Below are 24715 nucleotides of genomic sequence, written 5' to 3'. Positions count from 1 at the left end.
ATCATATTTATATGACTGAACTGACAGCTTTTAATGTTCTTCATCAAGGTCCCAAAGCTAAAAGCTAATGCCCACCTATTCTTGGCCGGCTCACGACTAGTCATATCGGCACATAGTAATCTATTTATCCACTTACCTACTTAACAATATGCCTCTCAAAGTCATAAAAAATCTATAAAATATAGCAAGCAAGTGATCTATGCCCCACCCCGCTGTGAGTGTCGCCCCACCCATCGCCTTTGCTAACGACCAGCATAATGATGAAACACGCGCTCGCTAATGCCTCGCGAATGCCGCACTACAGTTATTGCACTTGTTCTTATACACACAAACACAGATACATATTACCTACTAGCTGTGCCATGCGGTTACACCCGCAAATAGGGTAACCTTCAACTCGTACCTAGATAAAACATTGCCAGATAATGTAGCTTCTTAACTGTGAAAGAATAATTCAAATCGGAGAATCAAAGAATTATTCCGGAGTCGTTTCGATTCAAATACACAAACAATCATATCTTTCTTCTGTATAAGCATAGACTACATCTGCACTCATACCTGAAATACACATATACACACATACATGTGTACACACCTGATTCATGAGGGGCTACTTTGAAACTACTGTAATGTATTGTTATGTGCGTTAAGTGGGAAAGGTGGAAAAATCGATTGTAAACAGCAATTGCGTGGGAAATTACGGGTGATTTCATAAGGCGAGCATGTAGCCAGGAATAGAACAATGTTTACACTAAACACTCGTAATTGCATGTAAACTGCAAATACGTAAGTATTGTAAGTGTAATAATTTCTAGTTGCAATATGCTTTCTTGGTGGAACAAATGATAATTGTCCTCTATTCTTTTTAATCCTAAATAAAACAATTTTGAATCTGTTTCAATAAAACTTCGAGGAGGTTATTTTTATTATTAAACGGTTTTATTTAGCTCACCCCGTTTGTTTTTTTTATTATTTATTCATTCTTGGGTCAAATTTAGAAACTGAAATTTCAGTGCCTTCCTGTTGTCAGATTGATCTGAAATTTGGTACACACCTTTATTTCCGATGACAATACAATATAGTAATATCAATAACATTGCAAATCCAAGATGGCCGCCGGTACAAAATGGCGGATAACGTAGGTTTTATCAATCCCGTCAATGTGGGTATCAAATGAAAGTGCTCAACCAGTAGAATACAATGTACTATATAAAATTCAAATCCAAGATGGCGGCCTCTACAAAATGGCGGATAACTTAGGTTTTATCAATCCCATCAACATGGGTATCAAATGAAAGGTCTCAACAAGTAGAATACAATTTACTATGAAAAATTGAAATCTAAGATGGCCGCCGCTACCAAATGGCTGATAACAATTTTTAAACGGTTTTATTTAGCTCATCCCGTTTGTTTTATTCTTGGGTCAAATTTAGTAATTCAAATTTCACCCTCTTCCTGTCAACCGATTAATCTGAAATTTTGTATACACCTTTTATTCCGATGACAATACATTATAGAAATATCAAAGAGCTACATAAGTAGAATACTGTCAGCAACCCCAGCGGGGCCCAACAGGGCCAAAGCCTGCCTGGGCTGCGGGATTGTTCGAAAGAGTTACCGTGGCCCTGGTACATAAAAGGCCTACGACGAAACATAACTATTTTTAGTCAGTAAGAGTCTGGCACTCCCTTACCGCTGCTGACCCAGGGAGGGGTCACTTGATGATTTTTGGCGTCGTTAAAAAAATTGACTTTTTAAAAAATTAGATTGTAATAAATTATCAGATAAGAGACCGTGTAATAATGATGCACTAAATGAATTAGATAGAATGAGGAATATTCGGTAGGCATTTTCATTAAATACTAAAAACTAGAAAATAAAAAAATCGGTAAAAAAACTTTTAAGTCAAACGGTTTTATCTTATGTGCACTGAAAACTAGAAAATAAAAAAATAGTTACTTACCTGTCAACCTACGTAGGTGGTCTTGGTCATATTAGACTAAAATAAAAACGTGGGGCCCCTCTGAAATCCTACCTACGGCAAAGCATATCTTTATACTTTGGTAGATCATGAGCTCGGCGTTCGCTGGTGAAGCCGCTACGGCTGATTATTGATTGTCAAAATCTCCAGTTACGATTATAGTAAGTCGATGCAATCCACACCGATTATACCTCTAGAAGAAAGTGCTACAGCAACAGTTAATGGGCCCCACGTTTTTATTTTAGTCTAATATGACCAAGACCACCTACGTAGGTTGACAGGTAAGTAACTATTTTTTTATTTTCTAGTTTTCAGTGCCCATAAGATAAAACCGTATGACTTAAAAGTTTTTTTACCGATTTTTTATTACCATAATTGAATTATTTTGTTAAGCGATCTTAGCTAATTAACCCTTATTACAAAAATGCTTGAGGTAAATATTACAGCAATGAAAGTGGAGATATAATTACGTTTTAATTAAATTTGACTCTTGACTGTGACCAATCATCGTTTAAACTGCTATTAATAAATCTTATCAAGTACATAAAATTCGGCTAAGTTCGGGTCGATTTTAGGTGGAGAGAAATTGATAAACGTGTAAAAATTGCATGAGAGCCTTGTTATTTCGATAGGATCTATGCATTTTATTGCGACGGCACCACATAATTTTATTGTTTCTTCTGGTGTAATCGCACGTCTAAGTAAAAACGAATTGAGTGCGAGAATTTCTAAATAATCCAAAAAATTGTAACTATTGTAAAAGAGCACCTGCCACCAAGCCAAGCTAAGTCATATTTTTTGTTAGCATTCACAATTCTATTGGCAACTCTCTATATCACTACATTGTTATAGTAGTAACAGTAACACCTGTCGTGCAGTTAAATCGATCGCTGCAAGCAGTCAGCTGCAGCCTTTCTCACAGGATTACACACCTGGACGCTATTTAACGGCAATTATTGCCAGTCTCGCACATTCATTACATTTATAACTGTCTTGCTTGTTTTATCGATTACAGCTTATTATTTATGCAACATATCTGCAAGGTTTTTGCAGGTATATACTGCGTCTTTTAGTAAATAGTAATACTGAAAATTTTAGTTGTTTTAACACGTAATAATTTGTGTCAAATAAGTTTGCAAAAATGTCGACAAATGATTACTTCCTAAATAATAACAGCCGCGCCCACATTCCGTAACAACCGCCTATTACAGTGGTACCCTAGTTCTGTGTAATAGCTTATAGTTATAAAGCAATTTGCTTATAAATACCGTTCCGGGGTAAAGACAGGTAAATTGCTTCGCTAATTAAATTAAATTCATGACTGGGTACTTTCGTTTGCGAAGCTTTCACACTAATTAGTGTCTTTGTACTGTTGTTACAGCTCAATGTGAGCATTGTATTCATAATCATTTATTTCTTAACCAATTCTTCCGTCTGAGCGCAAAGAAGGATATTATTTGTGAATAAAAGAGGTTAGTGTTTGTTACTTTTTTACAGGAAAAGTGATAGTTATTGTTCCGTAATTTTCTGAAAATGAACAGTCAATCACTGCTTTTTAATTGACTTCTTAACTTCGTTCTAATCCAGAGAGTTATAACTGTAAAGCGTCACGTGAAAGCGTGCGTCTGTTCTCGTGAATATGTAAGTAGTACGTAATTGTCGGCGCGCTGTCACTCAGGCACTCAGTAATTAGTCGCAGTTTGCTCAGCCGACCTGTGACATTACGTGTGTTTGTATATCAGTTGTAAACGCTCACTGTAAATGCTAGGTATTTCAGATTCATTAATAAGGTACTAGTGGCCACAAAAGATCGTTTCATTAGGTAATTGAGTTGATAACCCGACTTGATAACTCCAAGTGATGAATGAAGTTCTCGGAAAAATACTTTAATTTACCTACCAGTGGAATGTTCTACAATAGAAATTGTTCCTAAAAATAAATTATCCAATTCACGTCTAAATTTTCTAGAAAATTGTTTACAACTCCACAAAGTGGTACTGGCATATACGAAAACGGAACCTAGTCATATAAATTAGCATAACAATGTTACCTGAACAAAATGTCGGCCACATTTCATTCTAATAGCTTCCACAATAGTCGTATAAAACGGCAGCTCATTCTACTTTTCCTTTTCTCCGTTCATTATTCAAAGTTGATGAATTTTAAAAACTCGACAAAGCAAAAGTAATAAAGGGGAGGTTATAAATTCGGGTAGAGCGGCGGGCGCGGCCGCGGGGCGGGGAGAACTCGCGAACGGAGTAACACGGGTACCTAATGTCGCTCCGAAAATTATCAGCCACTTTTAGATATTTTGTATCTGTTTCAGCTACCTCTACGTGTTCATATTTTTTAGTAAACCGGATGGAATTTTCGCAATTGGTGCCTCTAATGTAGTTAGTATCATACTTGAAAGGGATATTTGGTAGGTAATTCTGAAATGGTGAATTGAAGCCGCCGGCAGTATCATAGTTACTCTTAGAATGGCTTGTTTAAGCATATCTGCAAGTGTGAGTGAAGTGGTTGTTATTTCCTGCTATTTAATGCGGATAATATTGGCCAGTCAGCTTGTCCGTAGAAAGCTATTATATTATCCAACTTTATGATAGCAGTAAAGGAAGTCCTGTGTCTGCTTCTTCAAAATTTTATGATCCATATTTTTGAGTCATAAAATGGAGCTTATTACCAATTTTGTCACAAAGCTGAATTATGCTTGTTCGTACCCAGTACTTAAATATCGGGACACCTTTCACCCACGGTCACGTTTACTCCGCCTGGTAAGCTATTGATTGGGTGCTAACTGATAAACTAATTACACATAGATACTTGTAATTGCCAGACCAGAGCCATCAAGCATGTTCATCACACAAATGTCGTTCGAGAATCGAGCCCAGGACCCTAGTTTGGCAGCCAGGTGTGGTGACTATTGCGCCAACTGGTGAGTATGCCTATATAACATTGTCATTGAGTCAACATCGTCGGTTACTAAACTGTGTGACGTGTAACAAAGCCCCGTTGTGTTGCAATGACTTGCGGTTTTCACATGAATATGTGGTCGCTGGTACTCTCTGAAATGCGACATCTTGCGGTAAGATGCAGCGGGTATTTAATGAGCACTGCTGAGCTTTTCAGAAAGCTTCTTTCTGCCAAGTCTCTTACAACGAACATTTCACTGAAAATAGCCTAGTAACAGCGCTAAACAATAGATTCGGAAATCTGGCAATGAAATTATAAAGGTTCTGTATAATGTCAAAGATTTCATCCCTAGGAAGTTTAAAATAATACAAAGCAATAAAATCTGAAAGGTGTTCGTTTATTTTCCATTATCTCGCGTTCGAAGAGAATACACCCGAGGGCATAGATTAAGTATTTCGCAGAAATTACAATTGGTTAATTTTGGCTGCCTCTAAAATACACATACCAAAGTTAAATAAAGGGAAATAGGTACTAATACAGGGAATAGAGGTTTAATAACGTTTATTCAAAAGTAAAGTCCATATAAGATCCTGCTCTACTCGTGACAAAATAGACTTGTTCGCAATAACTGTTTATGTGTTGTACTGAACTACCGACTTTATGCAATGAAACTGGAAATGGTAAAAAAAATCTAGTTGATGTACTTATATTTTTCGTGAGATTGTACCCACCCAAAACAAAAATGTGAAAGACTGCCAAGTTCGATAATATGGGAATGCTTCGCCTATAAAAGAAGTGAGATCTGAATAAGTACCAAGTTCCATACACATACCTCAGTTAAAAATAGTTACTTTTTAATGATGTTACATGGCAAGTTTTCATACATCTTGTTATAAACCTACTAAACGCAATGAATCAAGTATTTAATTTTCTATTAAAACTTGCCAAGTAATCATCATTAAAAAGTAACTATTTTTAACAGAGGTATGTGTATGGAACTTGGTACTTATTCAGATCTCACTTCTTTTATAGGCGAAGCATTCCCATATTATCGAACTTGGCAGTCTTTCACATTTTTGTTTTGGGTGGGATTTCATTTATTTTTGTAAGGTTGTTTATTTATTTTTTCTTATGATGAAGTTAGTTAAAGAAATGTCTCATTTATACTATCTTTTAGATTTTTTAATATGCACTATGTTTCTTACAAAGAAATGAAGTAGATTAACTAAATGGACTAGATTTACCAACTGACTGACATGACATGTTATCACATATTATGTTCGTGGATCAAAGTTACACATTCGTTATTTTCGAAAGAGATTCACACTTGGCCGTTTTCAGATTTTTACTTTACTTTGACTAAATACAAACCTTTGTACCATTCGAAGATATATTATATAAATATAGATAAAGGAGATTGGGCAAGAATGTATGAAGTTTGGTCCAAATGTCCACCACGAACGAGACCTATATAATTAAATAGTCCACTTAATTTAGAGCAACTTTTACTGAGAAAGTAAAAAAAAACAATGCCAAAAAAAAGTTATAGCCAAAAATGTATTCTTAATTTTCGGTACTTTTTGTATGTTATCATTATTATTTTTTATTTTATTCCACTTCCATTTCCGAACTTTATCTAAAACTAAGATGAGTAAGACACATTTGCATATAACCAACCCAGTTTTTGCCCGATGGATGTACGAATCACTAACCAATTGAGGCACCAGAAGTGCTTGAATATACTCAGCGGTGCCTGGATCTAAGAAAGAAAGTTCGATATAACTGGTTGTGTCTTCTCTCTAATATGAACCATTCTATTTTGTCAGAAGTCACAGAAAGTACGAAAATCGAACATCACGAAAAGTAATTGAAAAAATGAAATTGATTAAATCTATAAAATGTTTTATTTGATTTTGCTATAACTTTTTTCTGGCATTATATTTTTTTTTACTTTCATAACAAAAAATGTTCTATATTTAACGGGCTATCTAGCCATATAGGTCTCGTTCGTGGTGGACATTTGGACCGGAATCGCCCATTGTCCTTTAGTTCGTTTTAGTTCCTTAGTGGTATAAATTTACACCGGGTATAAAACAACTTCATTATTTTGAAACCGACTCACACTTGGCCATTTTCAGATTTTTCCCTTTACCTTGACATAAAGACCTACCTCCATGCCAAATTTCAAGTCAATACGACCATTGGAAGTGGTCTAGGTTTTTGATGAGTGAGTCAGTCAGTCAGTCAGTCAGTGAGTGTATAGTAAAAATAGCGATTTTCTGACGTCAATATCTCAAGACCTACAATAGGTATATTAGTGAAATTTTGTATTTTAGATAAGTGAGGGGGTCTCAACAGATACTAGAAATTTGATATGCGTAAATAAAATAGATTTTGAGTTACAGGGGGGTCGAATTTGGCCCGAAATGGTTCGTGTAATATAACACACGGCCGGTGTGTCGCTTTTTTTGCTCGAACTTGGCGGACACACTGCCGTGTGTCTAGATACAACTCAGTTTCTGATAAATCACAACCAAATGTAAGTAGCCCTATATTCCTTACTCATTTTGCAATGGTCATTTGAATTAAGTATACATTCTGAATTGCTACATCAACGATATTAGGTACTTCTTTTTACATCGCTGTATCATCACAACCAAGCACATTTGTTGCAAACTGAAAATTACTATAACCGAACAAAATACCGCATTGTATAAAAATGCCAACAGAAAGAATACTACAGACTACAGCCTATCGTAAGCTACAACAATAGTAGGCTTTTACGCCGAGGAATCAGTAATCAGGCTAATTTTACCAGGAAGTTCTCGAGCGCGTCAATGGCAGTCGATACCTCATTGAGCAATACCGAGGTAGGGCCTGCTCGACGCATGCGCACTGAACACCAATATAAATTAATTAGCGGTAATGAGCGAGCCGTATTCACGCTTTATGGCGAATAAATTCTGTTTAGAGCTGATATTAATGCGGGATATTGTTTTCCGACATTGTTTGATGGCGTGATCATTTTATTGGGGATTCGGTTTATGTTATTAGGTATTATAGCGGGCTTTTTGATTACTGGTGTTAAACTTTTTTGTTATTTGCTGTGTTTATGGAGTTTTATTTACTTATGACTGTCTTGTGGCTTTCCACTGTATAGTAGGTACTATCACATTATATTTAGATCCAAACAGTACTGTTTAGTAATACATAATGTACAAGTGATGTGTAAGGAAACACTACGTACATACTTTACGAAGAAAAAACCGAATATCCTTCTCACATGTATGTGAAACATTTTTCCAACAAAAACCCCTTTGAACCCTCCGCATAACTTGCAGTTGAAGGCGCGTTTGCGTGCAAATTGTCACTTTGTGCTCGCACGCCTGTGGTAGCCACATACTTTAACACAATATGGACTTTTTCATATAGAAACTGTAGGTATGTAATAATGTACCGATAGTTCTATGTAGGTAAAGCCTATCGAAAGTAATCCTATATGAGATATGTTTTTTTTGCAAAAATACATGATTTATGAGCTATCCATTACCTGTAGATTTTCCGTAGCAACTTAATATAATAATAAGAATTTGTTATAACATCTGAAGCCGGGCTAATGCCGGTCGCCGACGGCACGGCGGGGCGGGGCGGAGGGCGAGGGGGGGGGCTGTAGGCTCAGCCGCTCCCTTTGTTTCAGCTTATTTACAAAAACTTGGCAACTCCGGCTCTTTATGAAGTCTTGCTAACAAAGAGATGTTTGTTGACGACTTATTATTATTTTATTTAGAGGTAACATTACTGGGAAAAATGTCACATTGCTACTTTTTGATGTAGTCATCCCTAATTACCTATGTATAAAGGATACGTGCCTAATTAACCTTGCCCAGGCTCTTAACCTTAAACGAGAAAAGTAATTTCTCTAATTGATTATGCTATATATGTAGTTCTCACAAAATCCTAACCTACGAAGTTTTTACGATAAACCTAAATGGTAGATTGTTAATAGTCCGTAGTTCGGTTTTTATTATCGCGTAGGATATTCTCTTATTCACTAAATTGATCTTTAAGTATCTTTTTATGTAACGAAAGAAAGAGGTGGCCTTTTAATGTCAGTACTTAATTGACTATGCTATTATCAAACTTCTAACTTTTAACAATTAAATATACTGCAGAGGTGAGGTAATTTGTCTTGGAGAATATAGGTAAGGTAAATTAATAAAATTTTGATTTTTGTTGGACAGAAAACTTTTTTGCTTCCCAAAAAAAATATATATTCTAGGTATTAAGGTTCGTGAAATGACTGCAGTATTTAACAAGCTGTATTGGAGGGTGGGGTCACCAGTTGCTTCATGCGTCAGCGCGATGCTGGCGGCCAAGGACGGTGCACCCGCATCCCTGGAGGAAGCTGCGACTGTACCAACGTACTTGTATCATGTACACTGTTTCTATGCTTCCTAATTGTTTAGTTTTTTGGACCAGGTTAAAGGGTCTGGGCACATTAGAAAGATTATGCTGAAATTAGGGCACAGTTTATAGCCTTTAAACAAAACAATAATAAAGTTGAATTGGCTTATTGGATAAAAAATATATATCTCAAACAAGCTATAGGTTCTACTGTCTATTTTCAAATCATCAAAATTCGTTCAACAGTTTTTCCATGGAAGAGTAACAAAGCTCCTACATGTTCACACTTTCTTTCTAAAATACTTCTGTAATGTGATGACAGCATGAATAAGTTCCAACTACTGCAATGACCTGTATGCGAAAGAATCCTAAACGAATAATCTGTGATCGGAATCAGATGTATCGAATGATGGGCGGCGCGATGCAGGCCAAGGTCGGGCCTGCCGCATCCAGTCCCGGCCGCAGCTATGTCCTACATCGCAGCTCAGATGCCAGGCCTAAGCCACGCAGGCATGACCTTGGATTTACATTTTACACCTGTGAAGATAAAACTTCGTTAATAGTTTTCCTATAAGTTTGGGGGGTTTGGAAAAGTTCTATAGAGTGTTTGATGAACCTAATTAAATATCTGCAGGTAAAGATACTCCTGAACTTGATTAGGTACAATAGGCCACAAAAGCGTTGAGTTAGCTGTTCGTCTATGATGCGCGATTATCAGCAAAATAAGACAGTTTCCAAGGCAGTTGACTTTGATCGATTACTATTGATAGGTACTCTTCTGGTTTTTAATTCACCTACAGACTGTATGTTCTCAATTGTTGTACTAACATTTAAACATATGAGGCAAACGTTTCAGACTAAGTACCAACCCAACAAGCAAAGTAATCCTATAAGAAAAATTATAAGTCTATTACTACTTATAACGTTCTTGTTATGGTATTGCGGTAGACTCTATGACTTATAACAGCATTTGCCAAGCCTAAACATACTCAAGCGCATTAGATTTTATATCTCGGTCTTATAGTCCGCTACAAGACTGACCTCTAAAACATTTATAAGACACTTTTACTAGTAGCAGCATTTCACAAGCATAGATATGCTCAAGAGTAATTGTTTTTATATATCAGTCTTATAGTTAACTACAAGATTATCTTTTAGGACACTTATAGGACTAAACAATCCTGAATAATATTTTGATCCTATACTAGCATTTTGTGAGAGAAAACGATATTATAACATCCTTAGCTGAGACCACTACAAGTTTGTGCCGTCATAGTCTTGCTCAAGACTTTTATTAGCCTTAGAACTTAATAAGAGCGCTATAAGTTAAAAAAAACTTATAAACTTGTAGATCAAACACTTTATTAGTAAACGTCAGCCATTTTGTAACATTCAGTTGTACCCGTCCATTGTGAGAATTCAGTTTAATATGAACTTAAATGATTGGAAACGATTGAAAAGAAGTGGTGGTTACAGGAGAAAGGTAAAAAATAGGTATAAAGAATTAATTATGTCAGGGTCTTCAGAAATAAAATCAAGTGCGTTAGGCGGAATAATTGAGGGTTCCGTGAGCAGAAATATTTTTCCACGTCTTCCCCACGACTCAGAAAGTGAAGAAGTTCAGAACAGCGAAGAAGAATATATCGAAGAGACCACTGACTATGACAATAATCATGAATTTCTGAAAGACATGCAAAGCTGGGCTATAAAATTTAATATACCTCACCTGGCCCTAAACGAACTCTTTACTTTTTTGAACAAAAGATTAGGTAATGTTTTACCCAAAGATGCTCGTACTTTACTTCATACAAACAAAGAAACGGTGCATATTACAACCTCAGATCCAGGACAGTATTGGCATAACGGATTGATTAAATGCCTAAAAAATACACTGCAGGGGCTGGATTTGAATACTTTACGAAATACGATTTCGTTAAATGTAAACATAGATGGGTTGCCTGTATACAAAAGTTCAAGACATCAACTCTGGCCTATTTTGTGTAACATCTTTGAAATTCCCCACATACCTCCCTTTGTGATTGGTAAGATAACACTATTTCAATATCGTAGAAACTTTAACTACCTACTTTATTAAATTATTTATATAGATATATTATTTTTCAAGGAATTTATGCGGGTGAAGGAAAACCATCTGATCTAAATGCTTATTTAGAGTCTTTTGTGAAAGAAATGAACGAACTTGAAGAATATGGATTAGATACATCGTTGGCGCCAAATGAATCTAAAATCAAAGTCAAATTAAGAGCCTTCATTTGTGATTCACCAGCAAGAGCCTTGATTAAAGGCAAGTTTAGTATTGATATTATTTGAATTATCTGATATCTGATATTTTAATATGAATGAAAAATATGGATGTTTAATTTCTTACAGGTGTCACAAATTTTAATGGAAAGCATGGCTGTCTGAAATGTACGGTGATTGGCGAATACTCACATAAATCAAATACTGTAACATTTCCTAAGTCCAATTGTCCTAAAAGAAACGATAAAGATTTTCGTGCTAAAAAATATGAAGAACACCATAAGCATGATTCTCCGTTATTGAAACTAAACATAGATATGATAGAGGATTTTCCTGTGGCAGACTCATTACACCTAATAGACCTTGGCTTGATGAAGCGGTTGTTGATTGGATGGCGTGACGGAAAGTTGGGAAAATACCTAACCAAATGGAGTGCTCGTGAAATTGATATTGTCAATAGCTTTTTACTGAATTGTCAAATGCCCAAAGAAATTCACAGATCAATGAGATCTGTAGATGTTTTGGCCCATTGGAAAGGTTCCGAATACCGCTCTTTTTTTTATTATCTAAGCGTTATAATTTTAAATCACGTGCTCAAACCAGAACCATTTTATCATTTTTTAAACTTGTTTTGCGCCATAACGATTTGCTCAAATGAAAAGCATTTGCCACTCTTGCCAATTGCTGAAAAAATGTTAGAAGATTTTACAGAAAGTTTTAAGGCCTTCTACGGGCGAGACTACATTACTAGTAACATACATAATTTAACACATATAGTTGACGAAGTAAGAAAATTTGGTATTCTGCAAACTTTTAATGCATATCCTTTTGAAAATAAATTATACGCTATTAAACAAACTATCAGACATGGAAAACAACCATTACAGCAAGTTGCAAGAAGAATAATTGAAAGGCAGTTAATCGAAACGGAGCATCTTAGCGAAGAAATTGTACACTATCCATATATTAAAAAAAACCAGCGAAACGGTTTATTAGTTTTACACCTAGAAACATATATTTTATCATCGAAAGATGAAGACAAGTGGTTTCTTACTGACAAAAATCATGTAATAGAATTAAAATCCATCAGCTTAAAAGACAACACTAAGCTTGAAATAGAAATCACGGGATATCGCATTGTTAATATCCTCGACGCTTTTGAAAAACCACTAAAATCTTCTTTTTTGAATATTTATAAATGCGATTGTGCTCCTATTGAAAAATCGGAGGTATTATGCAAAGTTCAAAATATAAAATGTAAACTAGTTAGTATTACTTACAATTCAGAGATATTTTTCTTACCATTGTTACATACCCTGTAAATTTCAAGTTTAAAGAGCAAAAAATAAAACGATACTTTATAACAATTATGTTTTATTCAAAATTAAACATTAGTCTTACAATCTTTATAATCAGTCTTATAATCTTTATAATCAGTTTCATAATCAGTCTTATAATCGTTATAATCAGTCTTATAATCTTTGTCATCTTCATAATCAGTCATATAATAATCTATTGTAGTCTTCATAATCAGTTTGACTAATAAAATAATCACTCATCATCATCGTCATTTTAGCCTGACATTACCTATGTCTGGGTATGGGCCTCTTCTTTTTTCTTTTTAATCAATCTTATAATCATCTATTGTAGTCCTTATAACTAGTCTCAACAAACTTAATTTTTAAGCTTCTTTGTACGGCGGCCAGCACATCAACCTATCTCAAAAATCTGACAAATTTTCAAAATTGAACGTAATCCATAACATATAAGCACCTTATTATATTATGAATGTTTTATGTGTAATAAAGTTGAAAGTCATTTAAAGAAATTTGTCAGATTTTTGGGGTTGCTTAATGTGCTGGCAACAATTTTAAATTTATCTTAGCTTCCTTGTACTAATAAATCTTATAACTAATAAAACTTTACGAGTTAAACAAAATATATCAATTTAACTTCGCCATTAAGATCATGTAATCATCTTTATGGCAAATTTAAATTGAAATATTTTATAATATAATATAAGATTATATTCTTTAATTCAGGTCAAATATATAACCCTAATTTTGAGCATCGTCGCAGTCTGGTAAAATTTACTAAAACTACACAACTTAGAAGATAATTTCAGCAAATCAGATCAGACTAAATTTTTGTCTGAAATGATTTGATTTAGTTACTAGGGATATTGATCTATTTGTATTTGAGTGACGACAGCACGTCAGACTATCCCAAACTGTCAAAGACAGATTGGGGTAGTCTAATGTCTCTCGTGTTATAATTAATATTGATGCAAAAGTCACTTAGTCAAATAAAAATTAGATCAAATAGTTTCAGACAAAAATTTCCTCTGTAACATCTTCAACTTCTAATTGGTTACCAGTGGTTTGTGGTGTAGATGTAGGATTTTCAGAAGAAGTCCTTTTGGCGCTATTTTTTCCTCTGCATTTACTTGCGGAAGTTCGTAATTGCTTCGATTTGGCCCGCTGATCGGCATTTCGCAAAATTGTTTTAAAAATTATGACAGTCAGTTAAATGGAACGACGAGTCTTGTTTATAAATAACTTCAAAAAGAAACCAATCATCTTAGAGAAACCTTTTAAGCAGATTTTTCTGTTGTTTCATTTTGGGAACGTGAAGCTCCAGTCCACGAACACGATTTGAAAAACTTTCTTTCAAACAAAATATCAATAATTGTATATGCTCTTGTGATTCCCTTCCCTGTCCCTTTAGTGCCAAACACACTAAACTTTCTTAGTAAATCTTCTCTATAATCAGAATCCATCAATTTATTTTCAAACTCTTCTAAATCTTTTAAATCTTGTATTGGTTTTAACATCAACGAATGGTTTTGTTTTTCTGTAATAGATTTTTTAATGAATTCTTCGTTCGTAACTTGTATTTCAGTCACTTGTAATAAAATCGATTTCAGTGTTTCGTGTAATACGGCTTGATTATTTAGTGTTGTGTTTAGGGTCCCCATTATAGTCTTCATATCGTCATTTATGGATTTTAGGTCACTTTTAATAGTGGTGATATCTATTTTCATGGATTTTAATTCGCATTGTTCTTCTGATAAACTTGTTTCTTTATTAATGTACGAGTATATTATAGGTGTGTCCGACTGATTACTTTCAGGAATAACAATGTATTTTTCAATATTTTCTTGCGGCGCGCTCAACGGTGTTTCAGATGGAGTTGACTCTTTCGGTGTCGTGATTTCGTAATTAGTCTAAACAATAACAATCATGAGTTAGCTAAATATGACGGCAATACTATTTTTTATGTAAGTAAATATTAAGTTAGTACAATACAGTGAGCTTATATGTTTGGAACGGTGATATACTTATAGTAACGGCACATTTTACTATGTTGCTGTCTAATATTCTCTGCGTAATATAACATCAATATATTTGTATGTTACGTATTTATAACTTACCACCATTATTTGTTCTCCATCTTCAGGTATTATTGCTGAAGAAGCATTATGCTCATTATTCTGAAAATATAATTTATTGAAATCATTTAAAAATAACGGACAACAATTTTGAAAGCAACGGTTTCGTTCGTGTGGTACAGACGGCGCGGCGAGCGTCACGATAATGCTAGCCCTTTCCACATAGTGACGCTAATACACGAGAGACTAGCACAGCGTGACGCTGTTTGTACCAGTCTAAGTTCATATAATCTCTCAGACAAAAGGAAATACCTACTTAATGTAAAATCGATCCACGATCTGTGAAAATATCACGTCAGCTACATGCACTATAAACAGGTATTTCAGAAGCGACTTTGAAATCAATTAACTTTAATTCAAAAGCACATAAGTATACTTAAATTCATCTTGGCGCGCGGCTCTAGAGTGCGTGTGCACATATATATAAATATGCAGCTTTGATTTGTGTGACAGTGAAGCGGGTGACGCTCAGTCGTCGTCCGAGCAACACGTGTGCAGGTTCAGTAATTGAAAATACCTATAATGTCACATACAGTTGTTAAATATATCATAATAAATATATATATACCTTACTAACAAAATATTTACATAGTGTATACATACGCTACACAGTGTTTTGTCTTTTTCGCTCTTTTCCAAAATAAGAGAGTTCGTGACAAAACACTGTATAGATTAAACACTGTAAATATATTTATCTATACTAATATTATAAAGAGGAAAACTTTGTTAAAAAACTACTGGACCGATTTTAAAAATTCTTTCACCATTCGAAAGCTACATTATCCACGAGTGACATAGGCTATATTTTATCCGGGTACGGGCAGTAATACCCACGGGATGCGAGTGAAACCGCGGGAAAACGGCTAGTTAGTAATAAGGATAATGTTAACGTCACGTAAATCTTTATTGTTACATTTCTATATATTTAATCAGTTTAATAGTCTGATCAACAATCAAATCACAATCAGCCGCCCGCGGTTGTTAGTAGTTAGTCACCCGCAGTCATGGTATCTATGCCTACAAGCTTTACGCACACATAGAGCCGCGCGCCAAGATGAGTTGAAGTTTCTGTACAAACCTTTAAAATTTCTTCTGCCATATTATCATATGACAGCTGTGGAAGATCAGAGCAATTGCGCTGTTTTTTTGATGAGACGTATTCTATGTCAGGTTCTGTGTCTGAATTATTGCTCATTATATCAATTTCATGTATTGCATTTTGATACGTTTTATGCTCCGCCTTTTACCGCACAGTTTATTTTTCCCAAGATTCATCGGGCCAACTACCTTCATCCTTTTGTAACTTACTCGTCTGTGACTGGGTTTGTTTTCTGGGCCAATACAAAACTCCATCGCTCTCCCATTGATGTGGTACACATGTCAATACAATGTTACCCTTTTCAATGGTCTGAACAATTTTAAATGGCATTTTGAACCTGTAAACAAAATAATGTTTGACTAGAAAAAAAAGAATAATATAATCACCCACAAGTTTGTGGAAACACGTTGACCTTGCCTCGTAGAGAGTTTCAACACAACGCGTGATCAGGTCCGTCTCTAGGAAATACTAGTAGCTACTATACTCTAGGAAAGTTACTTCAAATATAGTAAAAATACGTAAATCTCTGGCGATACACCTTACTCACATTAAGCACACGCGCTCTTCCTGACAACTCAGGTGCTACTACTGCTAGACAGCTACTGGTTCGACATGCAACCGCCCCCCGCACCTCTGGCGCCCGTACTGCAGCTGTGTAGGTACTACCGCTATAATACGGCCGCTGAGTTATTACTGATTTGACAGATTCTTAATATTTATTATTCCCTTTATTCAATTAATTAAATTAAAGCAAATGAAGTGACTCCAAAAGTAGCAAATTGTATTTAATAAACAAAAACTGCGCAGCTTTATCTCTGTCTCCAATTTATTTCTCAACGGATCATAGATTAGACCAGAACCACTAAAAAGTTGCTCGCTTGCTACTGAGCCTGCTGGACGCGATAAATATTCAATCACGAAACAAATGACACGATCTCATTACATGCAAAACAAGAAGTGATAGAGTAATCGACAGAAAGCACGCGGAGAGGGGTGCGGCAAGTTTAATTTCGTTCGTACATGCTTAGGTACTGCTGTTCCTGTGGCGCTGCCTCCGATCGACTTCCGATTTAATAGTGTCGAAGCCGAAACCAGAGTCGGAGGTGTATCAATCGGAACTTCCGACTTTTCGGAATCGGAAAAAAACTTCGTAACATCCTTATACTGTAGATACATTACATATTTTTACATATAAGTGTATACTCGATGTAAATAAAGTAATTAAATTAATCCTTACTTCACTAAAATTGACAATTCGTCATGTGTCAAATCGGTTATAACTCCGCGGCCGTACTATAAACCACTGATACAGATAGTAATTCGATAGATAGCAGTTGTATAATCGTACCTTCAAAATATTTGTCAAACAGGGTGGCGCGGGAAGGAATTTCTTGTTATTTCGGTTGCCCAGCCGTATAATGTTTTTATTATTATTTTATTGGATAGCACTATTCTAAAATTAGTTAAGTACTTTTGCGTGTGTAAAAAGTTATGTGGATACAAAATCAGTAGCAATTTGTGCATTCATCTTCTATGTAATGGTCATATATGCTGTACTGGGAGCAATTCGGGCACCAAAAAAAGCTTTGATGCATGAAAAGTTTTAGATTTTCTTGATTAGAAATGAAGTGAGTAGGTCTATCCATATTGTTTAAATAAACTGGAAATCCACACCCATTGCAGCTTTCGGATAACACAAAATGTGTGTTTGTCCAAGGCCATCTCACATGATTTAGTAAAATCAATGACGATTTGGTCAAAACAGTCAACATCAAAATGACCACCATCTTGTTGATTAAATCCTAAAAGGAAAATCAATCATTAGCTAGCTGACTTTAATTTACTTCAAGGGAACCCTAATTTGTTTTAAAATGGAGGCGAGTAGTCTGGACAGAAACTGCTACAAGTACTAGTTTACCTATAATGGTTCCATAAAGGACTTAATCAAGAGCAATTTTAAAACATGGCCGATATGCATAAGAATTTATGAAATAATTTATTCGCAACATTATACTAATGTGGAATTTTCGAAGGGCCCCGTGAAATTAACTAAATTTCGATACATATTTACAGTAAATATTACTTCCCACGAGTTCACACACTATATTTACAATATATTACCGATGTTTTAAAGTACTACAAGTAATAATAGTAATAGTAAGTTTACTTACGTTTTTACGTGCGTGGTAACACAAAAAATCCGGCACGACCAGTCAAAGCAACAACGAAAATAACTTGTATTAAAATATACTTAAAACTATTTTCTAAGACCATTACAAGTGCTTTATAAACAAGATTGCTCTAATAAAATACTTACGTCAGATACTAACAAGAGTGTTTGCACTTGTAATTGTTTAGTCTCATATCATTAAAGGCGCTATTGAGCTTCGTCAAGTATATTATAAGGCTTAATAACATTGTATAAGATGATTATAAGATAGTTATAGAACTAAATGCTCGTATAACTGCGCCCAAATTCAACTTTGTAGCATGCTACAAGATTCTTATAAGTGAAAATAAAATGCTCTTAAAGAACGTTTAAAGTACTGATTTTGCTTGTTGGGAATTTATGTATGGTTGTTATAAATAAGTGAGATCAAATTAATATGATATTTCCGCATGATTGTTGACGTGGGCGTGTCTGCAGAAAATATCAGTAAATACAAATTACGGTGCTGCAATTATGGGTCAAGGGCGGTTCTCCCGCATCCCGATCCCCCCCTGTCCCGCTCACCCCCGGGCTCCCCGCTCGATAGCCGCGTTACTTGTGCACCGAGCTCATTCATACCTGTGTGTGTAGTTATGAATTAATGGCGTCGTCAACTGGACGAGAATAGCTGATGCCTGGCAGAAAGGATTAGCCAGTCAGCAAGGTTGCCGCCGAGGCTGGCTCACTTAAGTATTTACACTCGTTGGCATCACTTATTTATTTACAGCCGTATTACATAATATGAGTCTGAGTTGGGTCACAACAGATAGATTTTATCTTTTCAGCATCAAGTCGTAAAAGCTTCTGTTGTCTGCAGTGTATTGTCGTCGCTCTATTTCGGGTAAAATTTAGGATAAGTAGTCGACTTATCTGCAGAATTAGTTAATCTAGTGTCTCCAACGTCGAAGTCTTTCCAATGCAAATATAAATGTAACCGCCCGTATAAGTACTCTTACCAGCGCCAAAAATATATTTTTATAAACTTTCCATAGCTCATCTATCAACTAGATAAGACAGTATAAACATTCTGTAAAGAAAATTATAGTTTCAGCTTCTCTATCTAAAATTAGGTGAGTACGTAGATAATCTAGATGTTTCGTTGCAGCCGCCAGGTACCAAGGACGTGAGAAGCGACCCGGGCGGGCTCGGCGGTTAATGTTACGTTTATACTTAGGTATTGTACCTTTATAGTTGTTGTATTAAGTCGTTGCGCTGAACGATATTGTAGACTTCAAGCGAAAGGTATATGGAAAAAAAGTATTTTGGAGTGTGTAGGTATTTAAAATTTTGAAATTAAGGCTTTACATTGAATGTATGGCCTATATATTATGAGCCCTTTTATTTTTAAATAGACCTCTAGTAGTTCATTAAAAAGCTGCTGAAATATAAATACCTAGGTTATTTTATTTGACGGATGAAATTGTTTAACCACCTAACATCAAACTGTTTATTTCCAGAAGTATATCGTAACCTTAAAATAAAATACAAGTTTACAGCTGGCTGGCTCGCCTGTTGCTAGGGTCTGGCTGATCCTCCCTTTCAGTCGTAAATCTACGTTACGCCGAGGGCATGCGGTGCCCTAACTAAATTACTGCCATCCTTACACAAATTATTTGGAAACACAAATGGTGCTTCTCAAAAAGGTTCGTGTAATAAGCTGAAAAACTTGGAACAAACGAGATATGCTTATATTTTTATGTCGTGTTAATGTTGATAAATGTATTACGGAATAAGTGACTATGAAAATGAGAGGTTATCTTTTTTTATTGCCAAATGAGTAAAACCTTTGCCAATTGCCTCTGTTGAGTTTATATTCTTCATTTTATATTTCTATTTAACTACACAATAATATACGACCACTGTTAATCACGCTTTTATTTCCCTACTCGACAATAATATGCAACTTGCCAAACAAAACCCTTTACAATCAAACACTAATCCAATCCACGCCTTACAAAAATGCCAACTTTTCCTATAAACGGTAACTTAATAAAGTGCTTCACCAATTCGCAGCTGTGTCCGGGCTGCTGGAAGCTGCAAGCAGCGCATACAACTGCAGCTGCACTGGCCAAGGACAGCGGGTCCTAGCGATCGATACGTCAGCGCCGCCCACTAAATACCGCTCCACCGCCCAATATACGCGCTCACGAACATGCAACTGACTGAATCAAGGTTCGAACTGCATAAGGAGATTAAATTAGGCTTGAAATATGTGTAGGTATATTAAACATACCTGTGTAGACAATGGCTAGTGGTGACCATCACTAGCCATTGTCCAAACACATGCCTCTCCTCATACAAAGAAGGAATGAGAATTGAGTCTGACAATATTAAGAAAGAACTCAATTACAAACGAGTGATTACAAATACGGGGTCCCGAACAGTATCAAATGAAAAACCCCACTTAACGTACACGTAAAAGACACTTAACTCCAAATAAATTACCCCATTAATAAAACACTCAAGTATTCTACAAAAAGCATTCAGCATAACTTTTTCTTATTGCCTTATTCAAGAACGAAAAAAGGCTTTTTATATTCAGAACTTTTTCATTGATATTTATTCCCTCTGCGAAGAAAATTGTAACCATTTCAATCGAATCTCCTCCAAATTGAGATGAATGTATTGGGACATTACTTGAATGTAAATCATGAGGAAGTCTGGTCCTTACGAGAAGTGACGAGAAAAAGGTACTCGTCACAGATACTTCAAACAAAAACTTGACGAAGGAATACTTTTATCTTTCTTTATTGCGCGCCTTCGTGATGTAGATGGCAGTACGGTTTTATTTGATCGCTGTTCGCTACGTCCTTTCTTGTTCTTAGACAACTACTTACTTAATGTATCTTTGTTGATAACAATAAACTGAAATTCTGTAGTTGTTTATTATATCATCTCATGTGGCGTAAGCACATATACGTTGTCTGTGAAGATCGAGGGAGAGCTTAGGGCCCATTGAGTATATAAGCAATACAGCGGGCAGACTAATCACATATTGAAGAAGAACTCAGACAAAGGCAAGTGTATCCTATTGTGCATTTCTATGATGAAACGTGTCAAACAAACTGTGTTGTGCAGCAAAAACAAACGGCAAGTACCAGAGGAGACATCCCTGTCACCGATGACATCACAGGTGACCACCACCGAGTCCGGAGACGATCAGGGAGAGGATAGACGAGTGCGGGTGGGAGAAGAACTGGAGCACATTCCGGGAAGAGAAAAATCAAAATTATGAGCTGGATACGAAGGGATTGGAGAGCTTACAAGCGATGGCTGCTTCCGAGTTAAATGGAGAAATGGAAGAACAAGACGATACTCAAACGCAAGAGGAAGTTGCGAAAGACTTGGAGATGACCTTGGAAGAATGGGACAAGATGTATGTCCAGTCGATACGTATCTCATAAGTGCAGAAAATAAAATGCCAGCAATTTATAACGGACCTTATAAACTCATCGCTTTCCATTAAGGAAAAAGAAGCAGTAGACGTGTAACCTATAACCTAACCTAACTTGACCTAACGAAGACAAACAAAGACGTGTTATAATACAGAGCTGTTTCAATACAATGTGAAGCACTCGGAGGCGTCGAGTGCGTCTGTGTGATTAATAAAGTGCTTCCTTCCGACGTCTCCTGTCGCCGTCACCAGGTGGCTATTGTTCTCTCTGCAGGTTTTATAGTTGACATGTTACAACTACTCTCTTGCGCGAACATATGAGTTAAAATAGTGCGCAATGGAAGAATTAGCAGCACCTCTAGAAGCCCAACTCACGTTATCAACCAATTATTATCAGTAATCGTAAAACTTTTCATATCACTTTACCAATTATATAGATTTATTATTTACCTCCAAAACTTTTACAACAATGATTGAAATATTCAAACAAAGGGCCAAACAAATGTAGGCTATTCACACGAGTACAATATGAGCTCATAAAACATGGACACATAAAATGAAACACAAAGGTATGACGTATCACCTCTGACCCTCATCAGCTCACGCCGAAGCAAATTGAAAACGGAACATTTAGATCCCATCGCACTCGCTGATGCCTATAAAGGTAAACCAATTTTACCGCGGGGTGGGGGGATAACGCTGTCCTTTTCGCCCCCCATCCCCCAATCTCCGCGGTGGAGGGGATGTGGCCCGACATTGACCCGCACTGCGCCGTGCCGCCTGCACAGGTGCGTCATTCATGTGCCCCCCCCCACCCTGCTGCATAGCCGGTACATGTTGCAATGCCTTGTTACCGGATCAAACTAGTTTGTGGGAAATTCACTGCGAACCGCTTTGTATGACAGGAAATTGATATTTACGTGAAAATTGTGGGAAACTCGTACGAAGACGTACTCGTATGCTGGGAAGATGCATTTGATCGTTAGCGATCTCTTCTCTACTCTCTTTGTGTAAGTTTTACGTTCTACATAAAATTTTTAGGGAAAGTTGAGCATTATATAATAAAAGTTACTACAAATAAAAGAGCATTATTTGAGCCCCTTCGGAGAAGTAGTTCCAGTTCAGATATTACGGAGTCAATGGTCCCGCTGAGACTCGCGCTGGTAGCTCGCGGGTACTCGTTATCTAGGACAGAATGGAGCCGCAGCTTCATACCTGCGAATGCCTTTCTTACTATTTCAGAGGGTTAAGATATGAATATAGATAGAGAAAATGTTACATAAGCCCTACTATATTGTAAGTATGTATTCTTCGTGAACTTAGAAGTGAACTTAGGCGTCTATAGTAGATATGCAGTCTTTGTTCAGACAATGTAATGGGAGTGATTGAGGTAATTATATGCCTAGATGTTTTTGGTATCAATATTTAACAAAAAGACAAAAGCTTAATGACACTGAATTCTCTGGTAGGTACGAGTAAAACACGTTAGGGCACGACTCTTTCGACATTGCAAACTGGTAAGACAACTAATAAAATATGCAAACACAACTCCACGGCAAGTTGTAAATTCTAAAATTACAACATGGCTAAAACTATATTTAAGTTCATGAACGGCTCATTGAAATAGAAAATAATTTCGATGTAAATACGAGGCAGGTATCGATAGTCAAGGTGTTTCGTGTGGCAGCCTGGGAGACATTGGCGGGGTCTGTGCCATACGGCGATAGACATGCTCGATAAGCTTAAACTATGATCCTGGAAAGACAACTGGGTGGCTAGCTTATATAGAAATTATAAAAAGTTTTTTTTTTTGTTATTAGGGATTACAATTTACCAGACGGAATAGGGCTTGTTAGGCAATTAAACCGGCAAACTCAATCGAAAATATTCAAGATTTAGAACTCGAGTGTATGTGCAATCTTTCTTCAGCCAACGGTTGCAGGGTGCAGCCGATGGATACCTAGTTACTGAGAAGGGCGATAAACTTTGCTAGGATTAGTCGTCAGCTTGTCTATGTAGCTTAAAGCATATGGACTAAAGTGTTTCAAGGATGTTTTTTTCAATATCAGATTACAAACCCTACCAGGCTAGACCTGTTATATTGACGGTCGGTCCGACTGCAGCAAACGTTATACCTTCTTGAAAATTACAAAAATAGTCTTTAAGAATAAACATTGGCAAGCCAATCCAGGTGTTAGGTAAGGTTGTGCCCTTGCCTGCGCGCAGTGTCAGCCGGCGATAATCCGGCGAGCGCGACGTCGCCGCCGCCCACCGCCCCGTGCTCACCACACGTCACGCTGTGAGCGGACTGCTCCTGTATCTGTTATACTTAGCATTTCAGTGAAGGAGCGACAATAAGAGTTAAGACTGAAAATATGAACGACAAATCTGCATTAGTATAATAAAGAGGAAACATTTTTTTGTTTGCACCCAACGGGCTCCGAAACCATTGTTGGGAAGCTGTTCCCGAGTACCATAGATTATATTTTCTCTCCCTGGGACGTCAGGAGAGATCGCGGGGAAACAGCTACCTAGTTGCTAATAAAAAGAGACTCCTGAAAATATTTCCCGTAGGTAACCCACTCACCAAACAACCAATAGGTTAAGAATTTGGTTATGCGAAGACTCACAATAAATTATCATAAAATACAAGTTGCAATTAGTTTTCAAAGAAGTCATTAGTCATTGGGGGACCAGGAAGGGTAACAAAACACATTACCATAACGTCTATAATATATGATTGTAACGAAATCGTATCGAAAAATAAGGAAATGTACACTACATTTCCTTATTTTTCCAAGAGTCAGTCCCACTACTCCCAGCAGCGTGGCCACCCCACGTCGCGGGTCTCGGAAGCAGTTATGTTATAAATGTCAATCAAACAGCCGTAACGTTTTATATTCCGCTAACTGAGCGCGCGTGCTGGCTTGTACCCGCTGTTATTTGCCATTTGCCACGCCGTGTCGACTTAATGGCTGACACTATTCTATGGGGTTTGATGC

General features: G+C 36.4%; 2 protein-coding genes and 1 long non-coding RNA gene across 3 annotated transcripts in view; 1 reads left to right on the top strand and 2 right to left on the bottom strand.

Annotated features, from left to right (window-relative positions):
• Positions 1-24715, bottom strand: part of LOC126056057 (organic cation transporter protein) — a 173010-nt gene that overhangs the window by 56822 nt on the left and 91473 nt on the right. The gene's annotated exons all lie outside the window — the stretch shown is intronic.
• LOC126054040 (uncharacterized) lies at positions 10171-12927 on the top strand. The gene is made up of 3 exons (XM_049837692.2): positions 10171-11340; positions 11424-11603; positions 11690-12927. Exons 1-3 carry the CDS (start codon positions 10728-10730, stop codon positions 12880-12882), a joined length of 1986 nt encoding a protein of 661 aa, XP_049693649.1. The 5' UTR covers positions 10171-10727; the 3' UTR covers positions 12883-12927.
• LOC135117173 (uncharacterized) lies at positions 14169-16236 on the bottom strand. Its single transcript, XR_010276678.1, has 3 exons — positions 16090-16236; positions 14994-15053; positions 14169-14786 (listed from the first exon to the last, which is right to left on the bottom strand). It is a non-coding gene; the product is annotated as an uncharacterized LOC135117173 (long non-coding RNA).

This window comes from Helicoverpa armigera, chromosome 7, assembly GCF_030705265.1.
Source record: "Helicoverpa armigera isolate CAAS_96S chromosome 7, ASM3070526v1, whole genome shotgun sequence".
NCBI lineage: Eukaryota > Metazoa > Arthropoda > Insecta > Lepidoptera > Noctuidae > Helicoverpa > Helicoverpa armigera.
The sequence above is the reverse complement of the archived record's forward strand: the minus strand, read 5'-3'. Positions and strand labels throughout refer to the sequence as shown.

Excerpts from the sequence above, each read along its gene's own strand:
- LOC126054040 (XM_049837692.2), top strand. The coding sequence starts at position 10,728 with ATGAACTTAAATGATTGGAAACGATTGAAAAGAAGTGGTGGTTACAGG. Across the intron at positions 11,341-11,423 it reads CATACCTCCCTTTGTGATTG|GAATTTATGCGGGTGAAGGA; the intron begins GTAAGATAACAC and ends TTATTTTTCAAG. Across the intron at positions 11,604-11,689 it reads AGCAAGAGCCTTGATTAAAG|GTGTCACAAATTTTAATGGA; the intron begins GCAAGTTTAGTA and ends AATTTCTTACAG.